The sequence below is a fragment of the Melozone crissalis genome, unplaced genomic scaffold (assembly GCF_028551555.1).
Source record: "Melozone crissalis strain CALT ecotype California unplaced genomic scaffold, PUWL_Pcris_2 ptg000026l_1, whole genome shotgun sequence".
Taxonomy (NCBI): domain Eukaryota; kingdom Metazoa; phylum Chordata; class Aves; order Passeriformes; family Passerellidae; genus Melozone; species Melozone crissalis.
Window position 1 is genome coordinate 793498 of NW_026535804.1, and position 25397 is coordinate 818894.

General features: G+C 57.1%; 1 protein-coding gene across 1 annotated transcript in view; it reads right to left on the reverse strand.

The window, feature by feature from the left end:
• Positions 1 to 3482: 3482 nt before the first annotated feature.
• Positions 3483 to 25397, reverse strand: part of NTN1 (netrin 1) — a 75509-nt gene continuing 53594 nt past the window's right edge. Inside the window, exons 3-6 of the mRNA XM_054278834.1 lie at positions 22332 to 22481; positions 20130 to 20183; positions 9879 to 9953; positions 3483 to 3877 (exon numbers count right to left, since the gene is read on the reverse strand). Coding sequence (XP_054134809.1) covers positions 3549 to 3877; positions 9879 to 9953; positions 20130 to 20183; positions 22332 to 22481 — 608 coding nt within the window. The 3' untranslated portion in view covers positions 3483 to 3548. The remainder of the gene's footprint in view (positions 3878 to 9878; positions 9954 to 20129; positions 20184 to 22331; positions 22482 to 25397) is intronic.

Sequence of the window (25397 nt, forward strand, 5' to 3'; positions counted from 1 at the left end):
TCTAACAAACAAACAAACAAAAGGGAAAAAAAAAGGGAAAAAAAAGAAACAACTTGGAAAACAATAAGAAAATCCACAACTTCTTCACGTGTCATTAAATATATTCATATATAATAACCATAATATATTAGTATGCATTGTAAAGAAACATCGCCCAAAGCAGTCTGCCATGGTCATAACTAAACAACATTTACAGTTCAAGATATTAACAGAAATAATAAAAAAAAAAAAAAAAACAAAACCAAAATAAAACAACCCCAAAAGGAACACAGGTTTGTGAGGGGGTGAGGCGGGGCGGGAGGGGCACGGACACACGGACAAACAGAAACGAGACCAAGCCACGTCTGTGGGGTGCTACGGTCAGTGATGATTGTTTTGGCATTTCAGCTGCTCTCCAAAGCCTCCCTGAAGGCACCACAGCCCCTTCCCCGCTGCCCCGGGGGTGCCACTCCTGTCCCCAGGGCGCTGGGTGGCCCTGGCTGGGTCCGTGCTGGTCAGAAGGGGATTGGTGCCCCAGAGCTGCCCCTGGCCAGGCAGGTGCTGAGGGGGCATCCTGTCCCTCTGGGGGAGCAGCAGAGGGGTCCTCCTGGGGGTGTCCTCATGGAGATGTCCTCATGGAGATGTCCTGATGCAGGGGGGCTGCAGGAGGAGCTGCTCCTCTGGACCCCAAAATGGGGCTGCTGTGCCCTCCCAGCTGAGGCTGCTCCAGTTGCACCAGTTCCAGCAGGTCAGGATTACTGGGAGCACATGAAGGGCACTGGGACCGTGGATGGAGTGAGGTGTTGGTTTGCCTGGGCTGATGGAAAGCACAAAACTCCAGCAGGGATGGAGAGACAGGCCTGGGGACAAGCCTGGGGGCTTCCCTCCTGTGCCAGCGTCCAGGCTGCTGTGCCAGCTCATTTCCCTCTGAGCCCCCAGGCTGTGACAGGGCTGTGGGGTCAGGCGCTGGGGGCCTTCCAGGAGCAGTGGGAGCAGGGAAGGGGCTGGAGGGTGTCCCTGGGGGGTTGGGGTGTCCAGGCTGTGCTGGGAGGGTGCTGTGCTTGACAAGGGTGGAAACTGGGAGTGAGCCCTGGGTGTCCAGGTGTGCTATGGGCAGTTCCTGAGTCCCCAGGTCCCCTGGCCTTTCCTTCCTGCTCTCCACATGGAGAACTGGCTTTGGGTTGGATTCTGTTACCTTTAGGCACCGTTTGAGGTTTGGGGACATCCCAGCTGCCTGAGGATGTGCTGTCCCACCCTGGCAGCAGCTGATGGTGACTGCAGGAGAGCATCCAAGCCCTGTTTTGGGGCTTTAAGCCTCCATTTGGACACTTGAGGTCAGATTTTATCCCTCAGAACCTGGTGGCTTCACTTTCCTTGGCTGCAAAACCCTCAGCTCTCCTTGAGGTCTGAGATAAGGAAAACCAGGTCCAGCGTGGAAAAGGGGAGAAAACACAGACTTGGTGGGGGGAGCTGCTTGATGTCCAGGGTGGGATTTTTCTCCTAATACCCAGATTAATTTTGGGGCCTTGTGGTGTCAGGGGAAGCTCAGCAGAGCTGGGTCCCTCCGGGTGGTGTTTCCAGCAGCCCCAGGAGCCTCCTCTTTGCACCTATTTACATGGCTGCCCTGCTTTATGGTGGTTTATGTCATTATATAAATATTGTCAATTGCTATAAAACAAGGCAAAACCACTGGAAAATGTCATAAAATAGATGTTTCCAAGTTTCCTAAAAGGAAAAATAGCAGGGAGGTTTTGCTTTTCATAGCGACTAATGTTTACTTCTCCTCCAGGTACCGTCCTGCCCTCCCTGCCTTCCTGCCCAGCCATTCCTGCTCTGCCTGGAGGAGGTGGAATTGAAAATCCCCATTGCCCAGGGGCTGCTGTGCCAGGGGAGCAGCCTGGCATGGGGCAGCAGCCTGGCATGGGGATAGCAGCCTCGCATGGGGCTCACAGCTCCCAATCCAGTCCTGCCCACAGGGTGCCCCAGGGGAGGATGCTCCAGTCTGAGATGAGGCAGTCTCCACTGGGCTCAGTGCATTAATGACTGGAAATTGGGAATTTTAAATTGGCTGGTTACCCCCCCAGCAGAGGGAGGAGAGCTCCAGGTGGGTCACACCTGGCTCCTGGCTGACACCCCTTCCCTGGGTGGGCTCTGCACTGGCCCCATGCCCATGGGGACAGTCCCTGGCACTCTCTGCTCCCCTCTTTGTCTCCAAGACCTTCACAGGGATGTCAGGGACTGCAGCTCCAGAGGGAGCGAGGGCAGAGCTGCTCTGGGTTTGGGAGTGAAACCAGTGACCAGCCAGGACCCTGGTGTCCCCTGCAGGGATATTCTGCCAGCTGAGGGTTCCTGGTGTGCTGACAGCAGCAGAGGGGACCGAGCCCATGGAGGAGGTTCAGGGGCGGCCACAGTGGAGATTGAGGGACTGAGACTGGCAGGATCTTCACGGCACTTTGTGGGAACTGGATGCCAACTCATTTTTTGTCAGGTCTGGGTGTTTCCTTGGGGATCTTGGTTATTGACTCCTTGTAAGTGGGTGGCTGGAGAAGGACAGGGCACCCTGTGGGCTCTCACTCCTTCAGTGTGTTGGGGCAGCATCCTCAGGGCCGGGGGCTGAGCACGGAGCCATTCCCAGAGTTATGCACAGCAGGAACTCACCCACCAGCAGTGTCCCCTCTTGGCTGTGCCTACAGTGGACCCAGAGCACCATCACAGCCCCAGGCACCCCAGGTGGTGGCCAGGGCTGTGGGATTCCTCAGCCCCCCAGGACCCTGTGGGCTGATCCTAGGGTCTGTCCTCAGCAAAAGTCTCAGTTTAGTTTCCTCTACAATAGCTCTCTCAGTCAGCCTAAGTTGCAAGTACGTGTTTTGGGGATGGGGAGTTAATTTCCAGCAGTGCTGTTGATTAGTTTCTTACAGGGTGGATGTGCCCGTGCCGTGCTTTGGAGGCAGCAGATGTTGGCAGCTGGAAGGCAGTTTGGTGTCTCTGAGTTCTTCAGCAATGGGGCAGAAGGGAGCTGGGGGCCCCCAGGTGCTGCATGCCTGCACCCCACTTGTGGGCTCTGTCTGTGTGTGCAGTTGAGTTTTCTTGGGTTCTGTTGGACCCTGTTGGGTTCTGTTGGGTGTTGATGGGTTTTGTTGAGCTCTGTTGAGTTCTGTTGGGTCCTGTTGAGTCCTGTTGGGTCCTTTGGGGGTCTGTTGGGTTTTGTTGGGTCTTGTTGGGTCTTGTTGGGTCTTGTTGGGTTTCTCTTGGGTGTTGATGGGTTTTGTTGAGCTCTGTTGAGTTCTGTTGGGTCCTGTTGGGCCCTGTTGGGTTCTGTTGAGTCCTGTTGGATTCTGTTTGGTCCTGTTGGGTTCTGTTGGGTCCTGTTGGGTTCTGTTGACTCCTGTTGGATTCTGTTTGGTCCTGTTGGGTTCTGTCCCCCCTGGAATATGAGGTGCAAGCCCAGCACCCCCAGCCGTGGTCGCTGCCCCCCGTCCCCCCAGCCCGCCCTGGCAGCCGGTCCCTGCCCGCCCGAGCTCTACACAAAGCAGCATGCACAGTCAGTCTCTCCCTCTCCTCCTCCTCCTTTAGGCTTTCTTACACTTCCCCTTCTTCTCCCGCTGCTGGAACTTCCGGAGCCGCCGGGCCCACGTGTCCCGCCACTGGATCACCAGGCTGGTTTTGTCCGCAATGATGCCGCTCTGGTCGGGAGAGTCCTCGTTGTTGCCCAGCAGCAAATACTTCTTCATGGGCTTGATTTTGGGGCACTTGCAGGCGATGTCCTTGGAGTGGATCCACAGGATCTGGTCGCCGCGCCGGATGCGGTTGCTGCCCTGCTTGTAGACGGAGATGATGTTCACCGTGAACTTCCACCAGTCCGCATTCTTCTCTGCCTTCAGCACGTGGATCTGGACAGCTGGAGAAAAACAACACACAGGCAAGAGAGGAAAAGGTGTTACTGCTTGGGCTGGTGAGCAGACAATGAGCTTCAAGCCTTACCTAATGGGCTGTGTGAGGAGGAGGGATTTTGCAGCAGCCAGGGAATGTGGAGACCCCAAAATACTGTCCCCAGGCCACACCCCAAGAACAGGAGCAGCCACTGCTGCATCTGAGGGTCCAGCAGAGCTTCCAAGGGCACCACAGGCTTGGGAGATGCTCTCCAGCTCTGTGCCTGGCAGAGTCACTGAAACATCTCTGCAAGCATGGATGGCAGCTCTGGACTCCACCTCTGGTGTCCTGGCAGAGCACTGGGAGACCTCCAGCTCCCACAGCCAGAGGGAGGTGGGAGAACAGCCCTGATCCCTGCACAAGGTGCTGGTGATGATCATGATGGTGATGATGATGATGATGTTTTCCAAGCCCATGACCGATGCTGTGTAACCTCCTCTGCAGCCATGGACTGAGGAAACCTCAGCCCTTGCTCTTTCCTGGGGCAGGGCTAAAAATCAGCTCCCAGGAAATGCCTTCCCCAGGCAGGGCCTGCCCAGCCCTCCTGGGTTGGTTTGCCAGCTGCGGGTGAGGTTCCCCAGCAGGAGGGACCCAGGGAAGCCCCAGGTGAGGGTGGTCTGGCTGGGAGAGCAGGCAGGGGCCAGGCCCTGCACAGGCTGGCACAGCACCACCACAAAGAGCTTTTTTAGCCAAATCACTGTGCTTTTCCCTTTTCCCCACAGCTCCCTCCATGCCCTGGGAGCTGTAAACCCCTGCCTACTCACCTGCCTGTCTCAGCTGCCCCAGTGGGACCAATCCTGTTTGTATAAATTAACAGAGGAAGAAGGAGCTCCCAGAAACCTCAGAGAAACTATGCCCCTTGCCTTGTAACAGTCCAGTTTTCCCCCTGGATGGAGGAGCATCCCCCTGTCTCTGAAACCAGGTGATTCTGGGCTCTGGGAGGAAGCAGAGCTCTGCAGCCCAGCACAGCTTTTTAACACGTTGCAAAATATATGGGGTATTTTTTTCAGAGCGTGTCATGGAGGCCAGATGCTTTCATTAAAAAAAAAAAAGGAAAAAGGGAAAAAAAGGAAAAAAAACAACCCTAAGCTCTGACCATGTATTTCCCTGTCTGGTGTGAAGGTAACAAAATGTGAAGAGTAGCCAATTTTTATTTTTTGGAAACAAATCTTTCCAAAAAATCTTAAACCTTTGACCCGCCTGGGTCCACACTGACAAAATGGAGAAAATGAATGAAAAGGAACTGGAGAGAGGTGGTTACAGGAAACTCTGCTCTAAAACATACAGTCTGTATTTTTTTTTTTTATGTCAAGGCCCCTGTCTCTTATTTTTTCCCTTTTTATTAATGAAGTGGAAGGAGTGAAATCTTTGAGGAAGGCTTGGCTGGGGCAGGCGCAGCCGGATTTCTGCCCACAGCCTCACGTCCAGGACGCTCAGTTCCTCCTGAGCTCCAGGGGTGTTTGCCTGGCTGTTTCAGTGCTGAGCTGGGACCAGCATCTCCCAGGGGACACTGGACATGCAGAGAGGCAGAAATGGGCCAGGATGAAGCACCTAAGCTGGGTTTAAAGGCTCCCTTCCCATGAAGGAGGTTTCAGTCCCATCCTGATTTGGAGCTCTGGCTCATCTGTGCCTCCCAGTTCAAAGCTGGCTTTGGGGCTTGGGGCTGCCCTTCAGCTGCCCTCTCCTGGGACAGAGCTGGGCTTTGTGCTGAACTAACTGCTCTCCCCTGGCTGATGTTCCATTGAACCCCTGCTCAGGCCTGTCCCCGTCTCTGCATCCCTGGAAAAGCATCCCTGGAGAAACATCCCTGGCAAAACCCCTGGGGCAGCAGATGGAAGGTGATAGGGGGTGATTGTTCCTTCTGGGGATGGTGCTCCCCTTGCTGTGGTCCCCTGGGAGCAGGAGAACAAAATCAGAGGAGCTGCAGCTTCCGCAGCTCCAGCTGGGGCTAGTGACACTGGTTTCAGTGATGGGCTCTGGTTCAGACTGGTCACACTGGTTTCAGTGAGGATGGGCTCTGCTCCAGGCTGGTTTCAGCAAAGAGGGAATCCAGTCCAGCTCCTGATCCCACCTGTGCCTTGTGCCTGCTTCTCTATGACCTTTCCAAACTCTGGGCAGCTGAGCCCTGGGGGGAATCTGAGGCTCCTGCATCCCAGGCACTCCCAGAGATGCAGAGATTTTTCTCCAGGCTCATTTCCCTGCAGCCTGCTCTGCTCTCCAGGGAGCTCCCAGGCAGCAGAGGGGCCTGGGGAGCAGGGGGACAGCAGGGGGACAGCAGGGGCACAGCTGGGTCCTGGTGAGGGCAGGGGCTGCCTCAGGAGCCCCATCTCGCTTGACACTGACACTCCTGAAGCACAAATCCCACCTGGATGGGGCCTTCCAGCCCTCGCCACATTTTGTACTTTGCCAGAAGAAGGGGACAGAGTGGTCCCCAGGCTGGGGAAGGGGAGGGAGGGTCCCTCGTCCCCTCCTCCTGCATCCCCAGAGGTCAGGGATGCTCCCAGCTCCCCAAGGCCTGGCTGGGAGCCTCCAGCCACAAGAAAGCCCCAAAGGCTGGAAGCAGGAGATGAAAGCCCAGGGGTGGATGGTTTGATGTTAATAAAAACAAAACGCAGCCCAAAGCCTCAAAACAGCGTTTGAGGGCAGCTGCTGGAGGCTGAAAGCACAGCAGTGCCTTGCAGCATTCAGAGATCATCATGAGTCAGGGCCTCAAACTCCTTAGGCTGCCATGAAAACAGCAAGGCTGGAGAAAACTGAATTATTTAATTACTTTTTAAATTTACATTTGGGGTTTGTTTGTGAAAAATCTCCTGAGTTCAAGGCTTCCCCTGCTGAGGCTGACTCAGGGCTGGACTGCAGGGCCAAACCTGTGCATCCTGTGGTGGAATCCTGGAACATCCCACACATCCCCTGCACAGACCTGTCTGTGGGAGCTTGGGCACCACGGCTGGGCTGGCCCCGGAAGGTCCCAAGGAGGGCAGTGGGACACAGCACCTGGGGGGTGTTATTGAACATGGCCAGGTGGGAGGGCATGCTGGGGACAGCCCTGGCAGGCCCAGATGTCCCAGTCCAGGGCAGGGTCTCCAAAGGCTTGGCTCCCCTCTCACTGCACAAGTGCAGCGGAGTCCATGTGGATTCTATTCCAACCAGCAGCAAAAGGTGACCCCGACACCATCTGGGTTTGGGAATGTAAAGGGCTGGCTCCTCACTGGAGCAAAGTGTTAAAATGGGGATTTTTTCCCCCCTTTTTCCAGTTTTTAATTTATCTGGCGGCGGCTTTGCCTCACTCAGGTTGCCAATTTCCTACTGGTTTAATATTGGAGATTTATGATCCCTAATCCCTGGGTGTGTCCTGCTGCTGGGGGACCTTCACTCCCTCAGCATGTGGCTCCAGCAGGGACTGCTCAGCCCCAGGAATGGGATTTCTCCACCTTCCCAGCAGTGCAAGGGGCTCTGAGCGCGGGGCTGGTGCTTCCCCCTGCCCTGGGTTTTTTTTGGGATTCGGGTTTTTCTCCCCCTCCCTCCCTCTTTTCAAGCTGCCTTTTGAAAACACATTTTGCTTTTTTCCAGAAGCCCCTGCCAAGCTCCTCTCGACAAAGGGGGTGACTAAGAGAAGGCTCCGGTGAAGGAAGGATTTTTTTACTTTTTTTTTTCCAAGAAAGGGCAAAGTGAGCAAATGATCTCACCTTTCGGATGAGGATTCTGTTCCTCAGCCCCATTCCCTGCCCAGCACTGGGATGGGGATGCAGGGCCAGGATGGGACCACAGTGCTGGTACAGAACCAGTCCAGCATCACCCGTGCAGGACCAGCCCTGCTGCAGCACAGGCAGCTCAGCACCGGGGGCTAAATGGAGATTTAAAAGCTCCAGGTTTCCTTTACCACAGTCACACCCACAGAGAGAGGGAACATCCCCAAAATCGGGCAGAAAATAAGAAAACGTGGCACTGAGGGAGTACAGGATGTCCACATCTCACCTGGATCAGCATCACCTGCTCTCATCAGATAACCCCCCCTCCTTCTGGGAATCTCCATCCTCGGTGGGTTCAGCTAGAATCCCTTCTGCTTCCCCGGGATTTAGGTGCCCCCACCCCAGCAAACCCCTCCTCTCTCCCCGCTTTTCTGGGAGCTGAGCGACCCTGCGCTTCCCCACGCAGCCCAAAAATCCCAGAAAAAGCTTTTCTGCCTCTGCTCCTGCCTCCCCCTCCCCGAATCTCCCGCCCGCCCTCCCCCCGTCCTGTTGAACTCCAAATATTTGCACCCAAACCCATCTCGCGGGGAAAAAGCCCAAATTAAAATAAAAAGGAGAAAAACCACAAACCCGACAAAAACAAACAGATAGGAAAAATAAATAAGGGAAAATATCCCCTTTGAAAGGCTGAATGAAGCGGGGAGCTAAAAAGCCCCATTGAGGAGCGGGCGGATGATAGCTCCGATTGAGCCCGCGGGAGAAGGAACTCTGTTCAAGCTAATTAGGGCCTTTTAGGACATTCAGCCCGGCGATGCCAGCAGAACGGTGAGGAAAAGAGCCTCCTAATTGGCTTCCTGCTGGGGTGTCAGTCCCAAAGTCTTTATTATCCCTCCCTGCACCTTTTCAACCCTTTCTTCCCTCCCTGGCCCTGCTGAAAGCCTGGGCTGCCCCGGCATCGCTCACCCCGCTGCCTCTCCAGCACGGTTTGTTCTCAAAAAACAAATTGCCGTGGCTATGGGGCTGGTGGGGCTGTGGGGGACCCTTCCATGGCCAGGAGGGTCAGGTGGGAGCACCCCAGTGCCAGCACTGGGACAGTGTCTCCACACCTGAACCAGCCCCAGCGCACGGCTCTGGCTCACTGTGAAGCTGCAGGAGCGATGCTGAGTGAGAAAAGAGAAGGGAGAAGCTCATTCCAGCTCCCCTAATCCCTGCTCCAGGGGCACCTCGTCCCTATTCACTGGGATCTCCTGCCTGAGACACCTCTTGGGCCACCCACACCTTCCTAGGGTCTGCTGCAGCCCACAGGGCAGCCCTACACAGAACCGGGTGTGTCACCCAAAATTCCAATAGAACTGAGTGAGTGTCACCCAAAATTTCAACAGATCCAGGTGTGAGTGTCACCCAAACCCCCAACAGATCCGTGTGTGAGTGTCACCCAGAATTCCGATAGAACTGAGTGAGAGTGTCACCCAAAATTCCAACAGAACCAGGTGTGAGTGTCACCCAAAATTCCAACAGGACCAGGTGTGAGTGTCACCCAAAATTCCAACAGAATCGGGTGTGAGTGTCACCCAAAATTCAAATAGTATTGAGTGAAAGTGTCACCCAAAATTCCAATAGAACTGAGTGTCACCCAAATTTTTAACAGATCTGGGTGTGAATGTCAGCCAAAATTCCAACAGAACTAAGTGTGAGTGGCTCCCAAACCTCTAATAGATCCGGGTGTGAGTGTCACCCAAAATTCCAACAGATTCAGGTGTGAGTGCCACCCAAAATTCCAACAGAACTGGGCGTGAATGTCACCCAAACTTCCATCACCCAAACCTCCAACAGAACCGAGTGTGAGCTGCCCCAGGGCTGCACCACCCTCTGAAGTCTCCCGGGAATTATGGGGGACTGGATGCAGGTGACAGGGAACTGCTTGCTGCTCATCCCCACAGCAAAAAATATTTTAAATATTTTAAAATATTCAAAAGCTGCGGCAGATAACGGCATAGTGAGAGGGGACCTGGTGTCATCATAACCAGAAGACACTGGAAAACACTTGGAAAATGTGAGTCTCCTGCAGATGCTGGGATAGCCCCCAAATGAGGGTCCAGACTTGGGTGTGCTCATCCCAAGTGACACAGGGCATCGCTGTCCCTCCACACCTGGCAGGTCTGGCACTCCCAAACCTGCACACAGCCAGCACGGCTGTGGCCGGGGGGCCCTGGGGACACCCCCGTGGGGACACTCCTGCCCCGCATCCCCGTGGCTCGTCCCTGCACAGGGGACACTCACCATAGTCCTTCTTACAGTACTTCTTCATGTTGATCTTCAGCTTCCCCTTGGAGGCTTTGCAGTACGAGTCACAATCTGCGCGGGGAGAGGGGGAGGGCAAGAAAACATTAACAAAACAAATCAGCCTGCAAATGCAGAAAGCGCTGGGGGAAGGGGAGCGGCTCCGAGGCGCGGGCTGCCGTGAATAAGCAGCGTGCCTGTGATATCCATCTGCCGGGATGGGGCCATTGAGAAACCCTTCCTTTCTAAAGAAAGCTGCTCACAAAGGAGCCCGGCCTCCTCCGCCTCCCCCGGCCCGTCTTCCCCGGCCGCCTCTGTCTTCCTGGGAGACCCGGGGGCCTCCCTTATTGTGCCACCCAGGGCTTTTGAGAGCCACACAAATTCCCGCTGTTCTGCAGCTCCCACTGGAGCCTGCCCGGAGCCCACAGAGGCCCCATTGTCACCCCTAACCCGGGCCGGTGTCAGCCTTTGGCATTCATTGCCGGCAGATTCGGGCCGGGGTCAGCCCGCCACAATGCGGGTCACGGAGGAAATTAGCAGCCCATGAAGCATTAGCAAAGCCTTTTGGTGTCCACTCTACTGAAGTGTGCAAATAAAATACCCCAGGGGGAACATTTCATTTCTAATGGGCCCCCACTGCTGGGACACGCTGGCCTGGCCCGGCGGCCGGCGGGAGCCTGGCACGGCCCCATGGCACTGCCACCGCTGCTGGCCATGGGCCACGGGCCATGGGCACGGCCCTGGGGCCTGCAGGGACACCGAGCCCTGCCCTGGAGCCTGCAGGGACACTGAGCCCTGCCCTGGGAGCCTCCAGGGACACCGAGCCCTGCACTGGAGCCTGCAGGGACACTGAGCCCTGCCCTGGGAGCCTCCAGGGACACTGAGCCCTGCACTGGAGCCTGCAGGGGCACTGAGCCCTGCCCTGGAGCCTGCAGGGACACCGAGCCCTGCCCTGGAGCCTGCAGGGACACCGAGCCCTGCACTGGAGCCTGCAGGGACACCGAGCCCTGCCCTGGAGCCTGCAGGGGCACTGAGCCCTGCCCTGGGAGCCTCCAGGGACACTGAGCCCTGCCCTGGAGCCTGCAGGGACACCGAGCCCTGCACTGGAGCCTGCAGGGACACCGAGCCCTGCCCTGGAGCCTGCAGGGGCACTGAGCCCTGCACTGGAGCCTGCAGGGGCACTGAGCCCTGCACTGGAGCCTGCAAGGACACCGAGCCCTGCACTGGAACCTGCAGGGGCACTGAGCCCTGCACTGGAGCCTGCAGGGACACTGAGCCCTGCACTGGAGCCTGCAGGGACACTGAGCGCTGCTCTGGGTGCTGATGGCCCTGCAGTGGGTGGGCAATGCCCTCCATACACTGCTGAGCACAGCCCCATGGCACCAGGCCCGTGCCAGTGTGGCTGCAGAGGGGCTGGGCCATGCCAGCTGCCAGGCCCGGGGTGGGCTCGTGGACGTGCTGCCTGTGCCCATCCACGGCTCCTCAGCACCCATAGAATGGCCTGATCCAGGGAGAAGGGACAGGGCTGCCTGCAGCAGGAGGCCTTGGCACACTCACAGCCCTTGGAGGCCTCAGCACTGTCACAGCCCTGGAGGCCTCCATCTCTCCCAGCATCATCCTTCCCCAGCCATTGCTGGGGCATAGGTGCCAGCAGCACTGCTGAAGAGCCCCAGGAAGCTGTGGGGAAGGTGGCAATGCTGCTGGCATGCCATGACCAGCTCACACTGGGTGCTAAGACCATGAGGAACCCCCTCAGCACCAAGGCCTGTGACCCCTGTGTGCTCTAGCCCCTCTCATGTGGCCATGCAGAGTCCCCCAGGCTCCCTGCTGCTCCTGCTCCTCAGGAGACACCCTCAGGCAAACCAGGCTTCCTGCTCTTCCAGCATGACCCAGCCAGGCCCAAACCCAAATCCAAACCAAACCCAAACCCAAACCCTGTGATCTTCCTCCTGCCAGAGCCCCAGCTGAGATCTGTGCCCAGCTACAGCCTGGCCAAGGCCCCTCCAAGCCCTGATGGCTGAGGTTTTCCAGCCACTTGTGCCTCCCATTTGTTTTTCTCATCTGACAGGAGACACATGATGTGAGACTCCTGCACCATTTGTCCCCAAATGTTTATGTGACAAACCTCAGGAGTCCCAAGGCCTGTGCTGCCTGGCTGTGCCAGAGGCTCCTTGTCCTGCACGTCCCTCTCCATGAGACTGCAGAGGATCAGCCTGGGACATCCTGCCCATGGGAGGTGATGCCAGAGTCCAGCCACAAGGAGGCTGAGAATTCCCAGAGCTGCCTGAGGGACACCCTTCTGCTATGGGGAGTCAGTGTCCAGCTCCTCTCCTGCAGGAGTGATGAGGGGGCAGCAGGATGGGCCCAGCTCCCTGTCCCACTGTGCTGCACAAGTGTCCCCTGCTCAGGGGGCAGAGCAGGGCTTGGTGCTCACCCTGCTGCTGTCCTGCCTGTCTTGCTGACCCAGGACTTCCCTGAGCCCCTCTCAGCCCGTGTCCAGCCCAGCCACCCTTGTGAAGCACTCGCCCCTGGTGCAGGACAAACCCATGGTGACATCCCAGCCTTTCCTCCAGGTTTGCTCAGCTGCGCAAATATTCCAGTGCAAATCCCAGTTCCAGAGCCACGAGCCCAAACACAGCCAGCCCCTGGTGGTTTTTGGGTCAGCCCTGCATGCCCCGAGCTGGGGGAGCAGCAGCTCCCAGCCATGAGCAGAGCAGGAGGGATGGGAGCAGCAGCTCCCCAGGATGAGCAGAGCAGGAGGGATGGGAGCAGCAGCTCCCAGCCATGAGCAGAGCAGGAGGGATGGGAGCAGCAGCTCCCCAGGATGAGCAGAGCAGGAGGGATGGGAGCAGCAGCTCCCAGCCATGAGCAGAGCAGAGGGACCGGGATGGGAGAGGCGCTGGAGCCTCTGGCTCGCAGAGGGAGCAGGTGGCGGGCGGCTGCTTCGTGTCGCTCGCAGCTCAGTAAAACGTGTCAGCACAGCCTTCAGCAACTTTGCAGCTCAGCCCATCCCCTTGATAGAGCTAATTCTCTGGCTGGGCAGAGACTTTTCACAGCTAAACACCTTCTTTGTTTTCCTTAATTTCTTTTTTTCTTTTTTCTTTTGCAGAAAGTTGATTTTTTTTTCTGTTTAAACATCTTTGGTTTGGGGGTTGTCTGGGGTTGCTGTGATGAGGCTGAGAGCTGCAGGGTGCTGAGTGCCCATCCCGTGATTTGTTAGTGGATCTTGCTCTCCCGGAGCGCCGATGCTGCCGGGGCTGGGCAGGAGGGAGGTGCTGGCAGCAGAGCTGCGGGTGCTGAGTGTTGCTGCAGGGAAGGGAAACCCTGCATGCACCAGGCGCCTCTTGCTGCACTCTCAGCCCCAAGCTCAGCTCTGAGCCGCTGCAAAAGCCACATGTCGGGAACGGAAATTAAAGGCCCCTTGATTCTGACATGATAGAGCGATTAAAGCCACATTTCTTGGCCTGGGTACCTAACTGGAAATGCAGATATAAGGTTTAGATCCCCAAGGGGATTCAGATTCCTAATCCGAATTTATGCAGCTAAATTCCTATTGATTTCCCCCAGGTAGGGCCCTAAATGCCTTTGTGGGCTGTGATCCAAGGTGGAGGTGTTGTGGCTTAGGAGGGAGCCCCGGCCCTGACAGCCTGAGCCCAGCACTGGGGTGAGGGGCATTGTCCTGCCCTCCCTGCCAGGCCTGTGCTCTCTGAGGCTCTGCAGGTGGGCTCTGGGTGCCCACATCTCCTGCTGTCACTGGTGGGGATGTGCAGCCAGACTGAGCCACTAAAGGAAGGTGCAGCCCCAAACAGCAAATCCTAAATCCGTTATTCCCTTACCAGAGAGAGCAGGACTGAGAACACGGGAGTGGGGTCTGCCTTGGGTCCCAGACACTCCCAGAGTGGGGCAGGGCAGACCAGCAGGGCTGGCTTGGTTTGCTGCAATGCAAGGGAAGGCTGTGCTGAACAGCTTTTGGGTTCCTGCCCTTTTCTCTACCTCCCCAGAGTTCCTGGTCAGAAATCCTCTGTGCATGAGCTGCCCCTCACCATGGGGGTGAGCAGCAGTGACCATGGGGACACAGCAGCTTCCAGCTCCCCTCTGGCTCTGGCCAAATCTGAGCTAAACCTCTCCAGAGGAGGCCCTGAACCTGCACAGGGCTGCATCCTCAGCTGTGGCTGGGGCCTGGAGGAAAAGCTCATGGGGCAAAAAAGGGGTGCCTGAGGGGCTGGAGGAAAAGCTCCTGGAGCAAAAGGGGAGTGCCTGAGGGGCTGACCTCGGGGAGGGCAGGGGCAGCAATGTTGTGTGTCTGCTCTGGGGCTGAGTGTGGGCTCAGAGCTGGATGCTCAGAGTGTTCCTCTGGGCATGAAAACCTTTCTGTGAGCTACCCAGAGCAGCCCAAAGGCAGCTGGGAGCCACACTCCCAAGGGACACGGGATAAAATGCAATCCAGCCCTCGGACAGGAGAGGATGGCCCTGTAGCAGTGGTGGCAGGGATGCCTTTGGCTCTCAGAGCTCTGGAGATTTCCCCAGATGACCACAAGCTCCTGCTTCACTTCCCACAGCACTGAGGCTGCCCCTTGCTTCCATCCCAAAGAATTTCTTTACCATGTCCCCCATCAGTCCCAGGGATGACTGCTGGAGTCATTTGGAGAGCTCCAGCCCTGCTTTCCCCAGGCTGCTGGCTCTGGGCCTGTGCTGAGCTCTAGGGAAGGAGGGGGTGCTCTGCAGGAGCCCCTTGCTCTCCCAGGGAGCAGGGATGGGCTCATCCCCATGGGACAAGCTCAGGGACTGCAGCCTCTGGCTCACAGTGACCCTGAGGGATCACTGCTGTCATTTAATTTGTGCAGGACTCCACTGGGAGTCTTTGTCTCGGAGCTGGCTGCTTTAATGTAAAGAAGCTTTAATAAAATAGCAAAGCTAAGGCAGAGAATCCTCCCCAGGTTATTCATTTCAGCAGTGGCATCGTTTGTCCTGTGCTTTGCTGCACCCTTGTCTGGCCACTGAATGGACAGGGGCCTGTTATCTCTAAACTGGGTCTGTTATCACTAAACTGGGTCTGTTATCAGTAAACTGGGTCTGTTATCACTAAACCGGGTCTGTTATCACTACTTGGCTCTTCTCCTCTCACCTGGCCATGCTCCAGCTGTCCTGACAATGCCCTTTGCAATTCTCATGCACAAATCAGTGCCCTTCATGCCTGAGCAGCTGCAGGACAGCTGGTGTCCCCAGCAGGGTGGCCTTGGCCGTCCCTGCCGCATGGCCAGGGGCTGGAGCAGGGAGCCACATCCCTTCCAGGCCATGGACCTGGGAACAGCTGGGATTGGGTGCTCCAGCCGTGCCTGCTGTCCTCTCTGGGGATGGTCCCCAGGTATGAAGCAGTCTCAGCCTGTGGGCAGGGATTTCAGGGCCATTCCAGGGCAGGGATTCCAGGGCCCTGGATCTGCCCCCAGAGGGTCTGTGCCAAGCCGCGGTGCCCAGCAGGCCTCTGGCACTGGTGGTGTTTAACCAAGTGGCCGTGGACTGTCCTTGGTCCCCTCCCAGCTGGGAGCAGCAGTCCCAGGAGCTGGCAGGGATCTGTCCCACAGGCTGAGGGGGGCTGTGACCAGTGTGCCAAGGCAGAGGCACCTGCTGGGCACCAGAGCATCCTCTGCTGTGCAGAGCGGGCTGAGGAGCCCTTGGCACAGCCCAGGAGTGTGGGAGCACCGAGGGCAGCCCTGCGCTGTGCCGGGCACAGCCCCCGCGGCACTGAGCCGTGCCACTCCCCGGCAGGGCAGGGCAGGGCAAGCGGGAGGAGTAATTTCCACTCGAATTCATTCGTTTTTTTCGGTGCTTTGCAGACCCAAGCCTTCCCGTGGGACCCCGCTGCCATCCCTGGCAATGGACGCACAAAACCTTTCCTGCGGGATGGCACCTCGGGAGCATCCCGAGCCCTGCCTGCAGCGGCTCCTCACAGCCAGCGTGTCCCCAGGATGCTGCCCAGTGCCCCGTGCCAGGCTGGAGCTCGCTGCCCGTGCTGCGGGAGGATCCCGGGCAGGCAGAGCCGGGAGCGCCGATCCCAGCGGATAACGGCCATTAACCTCTCCCTTGGAACAAGAAGGTGCAAATGAGCCCACAGCAGCCTCCTTTCTTCTGGCTGAGCAAGATTGATTGAAAAACAAATTGGCGCAAATAAAGCATGTAATTAGATTAAAGCCTCTCGCCTGGAGCGGCTGGAAAGCGGCAGCGAGGGATTCCCGGAGCCCGCAGACCCTTCCACCTCCGCAGCCACTTCTTCCCACCTCCTCAGCCCCTTCCCACCTCCTCAGCCCCTTCCCACCTCCGCATCCCCTTCTTACCTCCGCAGCCCCTTCCACCTTCTCGGCCCTGTCCCACCTCCGTATCCCCTTCTTCCCACCTCCGCAGCCCCTTCCACCTTCCACCTCCTCAGCCCCTTCCCACCTCCTCAGCCCCTTCCCACCTCCGCAGCCCCAGCCCCGGTGGTCCAGCAGGACCAGCAGCTCCAGGATGTGACCGGGCTGTCCCCTCACATCCCGGCAATGCCCTCGCAGGCCCCTCGGCCGTTCCTGTCCCGGCTGGGGTGCCTTTGGTCCCTCCCTGGCAGCTCTGGGCACGGGTATCACCGCAGGCACCCCCCAGCACCAATGCAGCTCGAGGGGAGTTCCCTGCCCGCTCCCGGAGCTGCCTGGGCCGGTTTGGGGATGGGGATGAACGGCCCGAGGGGTTTTTGGTGGCCCAGAACAGTCGTGGCCTCAGCAGCACATCGCAATATTCCCGGGTCCAACGGGAGCAGGAGATGGCTGCTGGGGACAGTCCAGCTGTGCCAGACACCCACTGGAAACGCTGCACTGGAAAAGCCTGCACTGGGAACACTGCACTGGAAAACCAGCACTGAACTGGGAAACACCTCACTGGAAAACTCCCCACCATTACAGCTCTTCCACACCACTCTGCCCCCTCCCAGGGCTGGCTGCACATTTCTTATCCCCTCCCGCAGGATTTATCCAGTGTTGAGCTGCACATTTCCTATCCCTTCCCGCGGGATTTATCCAGTGTTGAGCTGCACATTTCCTATCCGTTCCCGTGGGATTTACCCAGTGCTGAGCCCCAGGACACGCCAGGGATGTGGGGTACAGATCCAGGGGTGCCCTGCCAAGAGCCACTGCCAGCACTGAAATACATTCCTAGGAAAACACCTGTCCTCGGGATCTGAGCATCCCATCAATCCCTGCCTGACAGCAGCTCCCAGCCCTGGGGGAAAATAAGAGTTTTCTGTTCAGGAGAGATGCAGAAACAAGGAGCTGGTGCTGGGACAAGAGCTCTCATTCCAGGGGGAATGAGCCTCTGGAAATGGCCCAGGATGGGGAAAGGGAATTCGTCAGTCCCGACTCGGAAGCTCGAGGCTTGCCTGTGGTGGGATGTGGGGATAAAGGGTTGCAGGGGTAAAGGGATGTGGGGATGAAAGAATAAGGGGATGCAGGAAGGGAGGGGTTTGGGGTGAAGGGAGTGGGGTGCAGGGATGTGGGGCTGGAGGGATGCAGGGATGCAGGGATGTGGGGCTGGAGGGATGCAGGGATGCAGGAAGCCCGGCACTGGGATGATGAGAGCACAGTGCCGTTGTGCATGAAGTTTATCTGTATTTCAGCAGTTTTGGAGGTCGTTTTAGTTTTTTTCCTTCAGACTTTCTGAGCTGTTTTGAAGTGACCAAGTGACCAGGAGCTCCCTCACGGGAAGTCCCTCTCCCCCATTGTGCTCCCAGCCATTCACCGGGATCACCATGAGAAACCGTTCAGAGGGAGAGGGAGCTGGATGCTGCTGATCAATCAATCACTCAATCAATCACGCAGCCAATCCATCACCTCGCTTACAGCTGGGACAAGGCAGAGAAAGCCCGGGCAGGGCTGAATGAATTCCTCCTTTGGATGGGCACAAAGCTGAAGCCTCCCAGGCCGAGCCCGGATTTACGCCGGGGTGAATGAAATGAGGATTTCCTCTCCCGCCTGCCCGCAGGGAGCGGGGCAGGGCTTTGTTCCCAGGCTCGGGATGCTCAGGGCTCTCCGAGGGCTGACACTTCCCCGCAGCCAAGGGCTCGGGCTTTTCTCCCTGCCGGTGCTGAAACTGGAGCCCCAGCTCAGCAGGGAGGGCAGATTTCCCGTTCCTGGTTCCTGGGGGAGGATTCAGGCTAAGATTTGGGTACCACAGCCTGCAGCCAGCTCTGCCCCGGGTCTCCTCTGCCCTCTGGGAAAGCTGCAACTGCAGCCAGAGCTGCTCTGGGTCTGGGAGGGCCAGGCATCCCTCAGAGCTGACTTTTCCCTTTCCTGCACTTTCATCCAGCCTCTTCCCCACCAGCCAGGAACAAAAGCACCCAAAATGACATTTGGAAGGGCCAGATCTGGTTTTGTAACTGCAGAGGTTGATTTCCAGGGGAAAACCATGGGGAGCTGCATCAATCCAATCACCTGGTTTTATTTAAGGCCCCTGGCTGAAATCATCCATTTCAGATAATCATTCCCCAGAAAATCTGGATTTGATTCAGATAAGACAAGGACTGACTGGCAGGTTTGTAAACCTTTGTAAACCCCCCCACTGCTATTTTTGTTTGCCCTTTCACTGTGGTCTCTTCTGTCTGGGAGGGACCAAAAAAGCACCAGAAAAGCTCCTCTTGCCTGGCAGCAGAAATGAGGAGCAGCCCCTCCTCTTCCTCCAACCTCCCAGCATGGAGAGCATAGATGCATTTCATCTAAACAATTCATTTTGGCTGGTTTTCCCAAACTGATTGGGACCCCTGAGAGTAAAGCAGAGCCAGGCAGGACCCCCCACACCAGAGCTGACACATCCCACCCCTCATTCCAAGACCAGCTTGGCCCGTGGTCCTTGCAATGGCTCAGGTTGGGGTGATGCTCCCTCAGCTCTTGGCCACTTTCTATCCCACATGGCCATGAGCACAGGAAATGGGGCAGCATCTCTCCCACAACTGCCTGCACTCAAAGTCTCCCATAATTGCTTTTCCCATCTTGTTTCCAACCTCTTTTTCTCCCATAGCATGGGAGCTCTGCCTGGCAGGCACTGATTTAGGGATTTGTGAAAAACCCCACAGATTTCAGCAGGGTGGGGATGGGAGCTGAGAGATGCCAAAACACAGCACTGCTGGATGCTCCCCGTTGAGGAAAAGGGATGAAATATGGAGGGTTCAAGCTCCTTGGATGAAGCAGTGCTTAAATCTCCAAAACAAAATCCCAGTGAGAAGAATTATGATGGGATTCTGGGCCTGATGGATTGCTCAGCTTGGCTCAGCCTTTGCTGGGCTTCCACTGGGAGAAGGCTCCTGGTGGGATGCCCGGGTCCCTGGTCACCCCATGGGGCAGGGAATGGGGACATCTGTCCCTCCAAGGACACAGGGATCCACAAGGCACTGTGCCAGCACTTCACTTCCCATCCCTCCCAGAGCATGGATAACCCACCCCAGCCTCCAGCCAGGGCTCTGAGCTAAGGAAGGGCTCTGACCCTGCTGGGATGTGCTCAGTTATCAGCTTCATGCAGCTTTATGTTCTCAGTTATCAGCTGGGCTTTAGACCCCTGAGCAGCCCCTCTCCCATGGCAGGCTGCTGCTGTGTGGCACACGGTAAAACCTGTCCCTCAATCAGTCCCACACACCCCCTGGGATATCAACACTGGGGACTGAAGATCCCAGGGCTGTCCCCTGCTCCTGAGCCTGGGTGACAATCCCTGCCACAGCACTCGGCTCAGGGATCAATCCAAGGTGACATCTGCCATTTTCAGTACAAACTCCTTAATTTATGAACCACTGAGACAACAGTAAACAGCTTTTACACATCCTGTCCTTCAGAGCTGGGGCTCAAACACTCCGGGAAGCTGCAGGCAGCAGCAGCACAGGACAAGTCACCCTTTGAGGGACACTCTGGCTTCTGCTGCCATGCCCTGGTCAGCACCATCGGGGTCCCTCGGTGACACGGGGGGACAGAGGTGGTTCCTCTCGGATCCAGCACTGGGTAACGCCCCTGTGCTCACAGGTTGAGCAGGAAATCCTCCTGCACCTTCCCTGCGCACCGGGGAACAGCAGGCTCTCAGGATGCTGCCCGCGTGTTTCCAGCACGTTTGGCATCAAAGGAAACCCCTCGTCCCGGTACGAGCAGCAGGATTTATGGCTTTGGTGCAGTTTATCTCGAGGGACGCGATTGCTGAGGAGACGTTGAGCACCGAGATGCTCCAGAAGAAGGGAACACAACGTACACGTACCTGCGGGCTCCTCGGCGCTGCTGGCGGCCGTGGTGGGCGGAGCAGCCGGGATCTCTGCGGGACAGCGGCGCACCCGGGACACACAGGGGACAAAGGAGGGAGGAGAGGTTATTGCAAAGCCCAGAGCTGCCCCTGCCCACGCTGCAGGCTCCCCTCCCAGCCGCGTGTGCCAGCGAGAGCCCCCAAACCAGTACAGCGGGGACTGGGGAACGGGGCATCCCTCAAAGCTGTCACAAAGGGGGTTTTTACAAAAAAATCTGGCTTTTGGCTGCGTGCTGCACTGTGCCCAGCCCCTGTGGCTGCTGTCACTGCTGTCCCTGGGCTGTCACTGCTGTCCCTGGGCTGTCCCCTGCAGCTGCTGTCACCAGATCCGAGGCAGTGCTGGCGCTCCCCTGGTGAGAGGCAGGGTGCAGGTTCAGCACTGTTGGGGTGCAAGGGGTGCCTCCCACGTTTAAAGGAAACACAAACACATCTGGTGCCAATTCCCTGGTCCCTGACTCTGATTTGGGGCCAGCTTTGCAGAGCTGGAACCACATCATGCTCTGGAGACTCGTTCCTAGGCCTGGTGTGTTTGTTGGGAGAATGGACTGTGGATGGATGGAGGGAGGGAGCTGCACGGTCCCAGCTGTGCAGGATGCTCCCCTTGGATGTCCTTCCTGCATTCAGGGCATGGTGCTGGCATTCCTCTGCATTCCTGGGAATCCTGGGGGGGAACACCGACCAAGGCAGGGTTTGCTGGGGGTGTGGCAGCAGCTCATAGGGCATCAGGTGATTCTTGGGATGCCTCACTCTCATGCAACTAAACCCAGCACAAGCCACGGTGCATGGCCAGGCAGCACTGGGAGCCAGCACAGCCATCCCACAGCTGGGCTGGGGGTGCTCAGCCAGGCCTGACACAGACCCAAGGTGTTCTTTTCATGGCTACAAGTCCCTGGGAACAGGGAATTACCAGCAGTGGTAAACCAGAGAGTGGCTGTGCCCAGCCCCATACCCTGGATGGGCCATGTTGAAATCCTGGGCCTGTCTTTATAAATGCCATGAATCCTGAGGGAGCTGATGCAAGGAACAATCTGCTCTCTGATTTCCCCTGGCCCTGGGGAATGATTCATGATAAACCTTTGTGCACACTTGCTGCAGAGCAGACTGGAGCCATGGCTGGAGGTCCTGGGGACAGCAAGCCTCTGCTTTGGGCTCTTGCTGTCCCATTGCAACACGGGCAAAAATGAATCCCAAGTGACCTCAAACCACTCTGGAATGTGTGTTTTCTTCAGCAGGAGAAGGTGGAGAAAGGGTCTCTGCCCCAGAATTTGGCAATGGCTGTGCTGGGGGGTCAATGGTGTGGGAACAGACTGTGGGTCTCCAGCAAAGGCTGGAATCTTTTAACCTTCACTTTTCTTGCTGGGCCTTTTTCTCCTTTTAGCCGCAGGGAATCCCCCCTTAGGGGAGTAGTTCCTCCTTCCCATCCCATCCCATTCCATCCCATCCCAGGCACACTAATTTTGATGTTTTGTTTTGTTAGGGCAGATGATGTCCCACAAGGAGCATGAGCCACTGGAAGGTCCAACAGCAGCAAACTCCACAGGCAGCAGAGAGGGGCACAGGACTGAACCCCACCTTCCCAGGCAGGGAGAGAGAGGGTATCCAGGTGTTTGCAGAGCAGAGGCTGCAATGGAGGCATTTTGGGAGCTGTACCTGCCTTGGGAAGGCAAATTGAAAAGCAAACCCAAGGAAGCCAAGGGTAAACCCTCCCATGGCAGGGCTGTGTGAGTGCAAGAGCCCCTGCAGCAACCCAGGGGGTCTCAGATGTGGTGGAAACTGCATCAAAATAGCAGCTCCTGTGGTCTGAGCTCTGTGCCAGTGCAGCACAGCCTGATTTTGGAGAGAAGAACGTGTTTCTAGTGATCTGTAGCGATCCCCCTAAGCACAAAAAATGTGATTTTGGAGCACCTCTGTTCCCTGAAGCAAAATGGAATTCCCAGCAAACCTGGCTGTAGATGCACTCACAGAACACCCCAAGGAGGCAGGAGAGATGCTGGAAGCTGCCGTGGGTTCAGGACCCCGTTTGGGCAGAGCAGAGGGGTCCCCAAACAGCCCCACACCCCGAGCGCTGTGGGGTTCAGCACCCCCAGCCTGGGCAGCGGCTCCGGCAGGGTTTTAAGGGTTAAAATTCCCACTCCACAGAAAGGAAGAAGATCCACCTACTTATGCAGGGGGCGATGGGGGAGCGGCTCTGCTGGTAGCCCTTGGCGCAGCGGTTGCAGGTGATGCCGGTGACGCCGTCCTTGCAGGGACACTGGCCCGTGGTCTGGTTGCAGGTCTGGCCGGCCGCACCCACAGGGTGACAGTCGCACTCTGCGGGGACACACGGCAGCGGGGTCAGGGCAGGGCGGTGTGGCATCGGCGGGAGCGGGGCAGCTCCCCTGGCACCGCTCCATCCTCTCTGCACTCCGAGAAACCCCCGGAATGAGCTGGAACAGAGCTGGCGTTGGGCACAGGGCTGGGGACAGCGCTGGACAGGGGGTGGCCCTGTCACAGCACCACTGCGGGGACAAGGTTAGGGTTTAGGGTTAAAGGACACAACTGCTCACCCCATCGGTGCTGAGATCAGGAATTTGCAGGATTTAAAGGCAGGGGAGTATCGACCACTGCCGCCATCCAGCAGCCCCAAACCCCCGGGACTGGTGCAGGGCTGGTACAGTTGTAAAACCCAGCTGGGTGGTACAGAGGTACAAACCCAGCAGGGCTGGTACAGGGGTACAAACCCAGCAGGGTGGTACAGGGATACAAACCCAGCAGGGCTGGTACAAACCCAGCAGGGTGGTACAGAGGTACAAACCCAGCAGGGTGGTACAGGGGTACAAACCCAGCAGGGTGGTACAGAGGTACAAACCCATCAGGGTGGTGCAGGGGTACAAACCCAGCAGGACTCCACCACCCCTCAGTTCAGCAGGAAGCAATCGCTCGGGAATTCATCCCACGTGCACTCCAGGAAAAATCAAAGCGGTCCTTTCAGAGCCCTCCCCGCTGAGCAGCATCCCTGGCAGCTGGCACTGCGGGCACAGGAAGGAAATGCCCTTCTGGGATGGATGGGGGCTGAGGACCTGCTGTTCCCGGCCAGATGGATGCAACCTTGCCGGCAGAACCGGGCAGATGTGAAGGGTTTGGCAGGAGATGTAAATACTGCACTTGAAAACATTCAAACATTCACCAGCTCATTTCCCACAGTGGGACTTCACCGGCACAGCTGTTTGGGGGATAAAAAAATTTTAAAAGGCAAAAAGAAGAAAAGCCAAAAAGAAAAAAAAAAAAAGAAAAAGCATCAGGGCTTGTTATCATCACTGCTCCAAAAGGATTAGGACCTCGCACATTTGTTAACAGCCCTGATTTCTAAGAGCTGCAAGCGCCGTGCCAGACTTTGGGCTGCCCCTGCTGAGCCGTGGCAGGGACAGGCAGGCAGGCAGGAAACTTTCCTTTTCTTCTGCAGCATCCCGGGAAGGAGCCAGCCAAATCCCTCCCTGGGGAGCGCTGATTCCTCTCTCCTCCTGCCCCTCAGGGGAGCTGCCTGCCAGGAACAGGGCTGGGGGAGCCTGTCCCACTGCTGGGCCCTGGAGGGGCTGCACTGGGGTCAGGGCAGGGTGAGTGTCCCCAGGGCACAGTGTTCAAATCCCCCAAGCCTCCAAACTGGGCACAGCACTTCCAAGAGGGCTTTTCCTGGACCTCCAGTGCTGCTTGGTTTGTTCTGCACACCCCTGTCTCTCAAACACCCTAAATGTACCTTATTTGGAGACAGCAGAGCACATCCCACGTTGGTTTGGGTTTCCAAGCGTTGGTGCTTGGCTGCAGGCTCCCTCCAGGCCAGCCCAGTGTGGTTCTGCACAGCAGCACCAGTCTGACCCCACTGGGCAGCAGCTCCTGGCTGATCCCTGCCCAGCAGGATTGGGATGGTGCCTGGAGCACGCCTGCCCTGGGATGTCCAATTTCTCCCTGGGGACATGCAGGGCTCCAAAGTGCCACCAGCCCTGACCCCACAGGTGCTGGGTGGGAAGAGACAGAGCCTTGCCAAAACCCGATGATTTTTCATTTGGAAAGGAAAGAAACTCCTCAAGAAACCGACAAAGCTTTTGCTCCTTTCTCCTCTTTTCCCGACACTTCTGATTTAGAATTTTTTTATTAAAAGTCTCTCTCTCCCCCCTGCCCTGAGCTCTCCCTGGGAAATGACTCCTTGCAAACCTGTCCACAGCAGAAATCTCCTTTTCTAAAGCTAATTTAGATTGGAAACGTTTTAACGGGAAATCAGCGTGGCTGGTGATGAGCAGAGGGATGCTTAGGTGCGAAAACTGCAGCCCCAAGGGATGGCTCAGGTAATGCTGGGGGAGAGGAAATAAACACACGTTAAGAGAAGGCCTGAAGGAGGAACAGGAGAGAAAAGAGTTAAAGAAGAGCAGAGAGTCAGGAGATAACAGAACAATAAGGGAAGGGTTACCCAAGGAGAGGCAAAGGACAGGAGATGGGGAGAGCAGCCTCGTGTTTCAGGCATTCCCTCGGGGCTGCTCCAGACAGAGCCCATCCTGTGAGGAGCCCCTGGGTGAGGGGATCGCCCTCATTTCAGTGGGACCGATCGGGGAAAAGAGGGAAACGAGGGAAAAGAGGGGAAAAAAACCCTGGTGATGAGTGAGATCCTCAGGCTCTTGAGGCCACAGTGAGAGCACAGAGCACTCTTTGGACAGCACAGAAATCAATCAATAATCGAATGCTGCTGCTTCCTTCCCTCATGAGGCAGTGGCTCGGCCAGCTCGCCCAGAGCTGCCGGGTTATTTTCAGAGCCGAATCTCTCTGAGGTTGTCTTCTGTCCCTCCAGGCCTGGCTCTGTGAGGGCTCTGATGTCCCCACGTGTGATGTGATGTGCCCAGGGCTGCAGGGGGCACGAGTGGCAGAGGGTCGGGGACCAGGATTTCACCGGGATGAGACCCCGGCGATCTCTGCCACACCGAGGGGAAATCGTCCTCTCAGGGTGACGGACGGGCTCTGTGTCACCTGTGTCACCTGTGCCACATGTGTCACCTGTCCCCAGCGTCCCCCTGGGCCCAGCCCGTCGTGCCAGGTCTGTTCCCAAGCTGCGGGAAGCAGGGCAGCTCAGCGGAGGCAGGAGGGGCTCTCCCCGTGCCTGCAGATGGGGATTTGCTGTCCCTGTCCTCGAGAAACTGAACCAGCGCCAGCAATTAGGAGCAATTAAAGGTAATTTACAGTTCCCCGGCCAGTGCAAACACT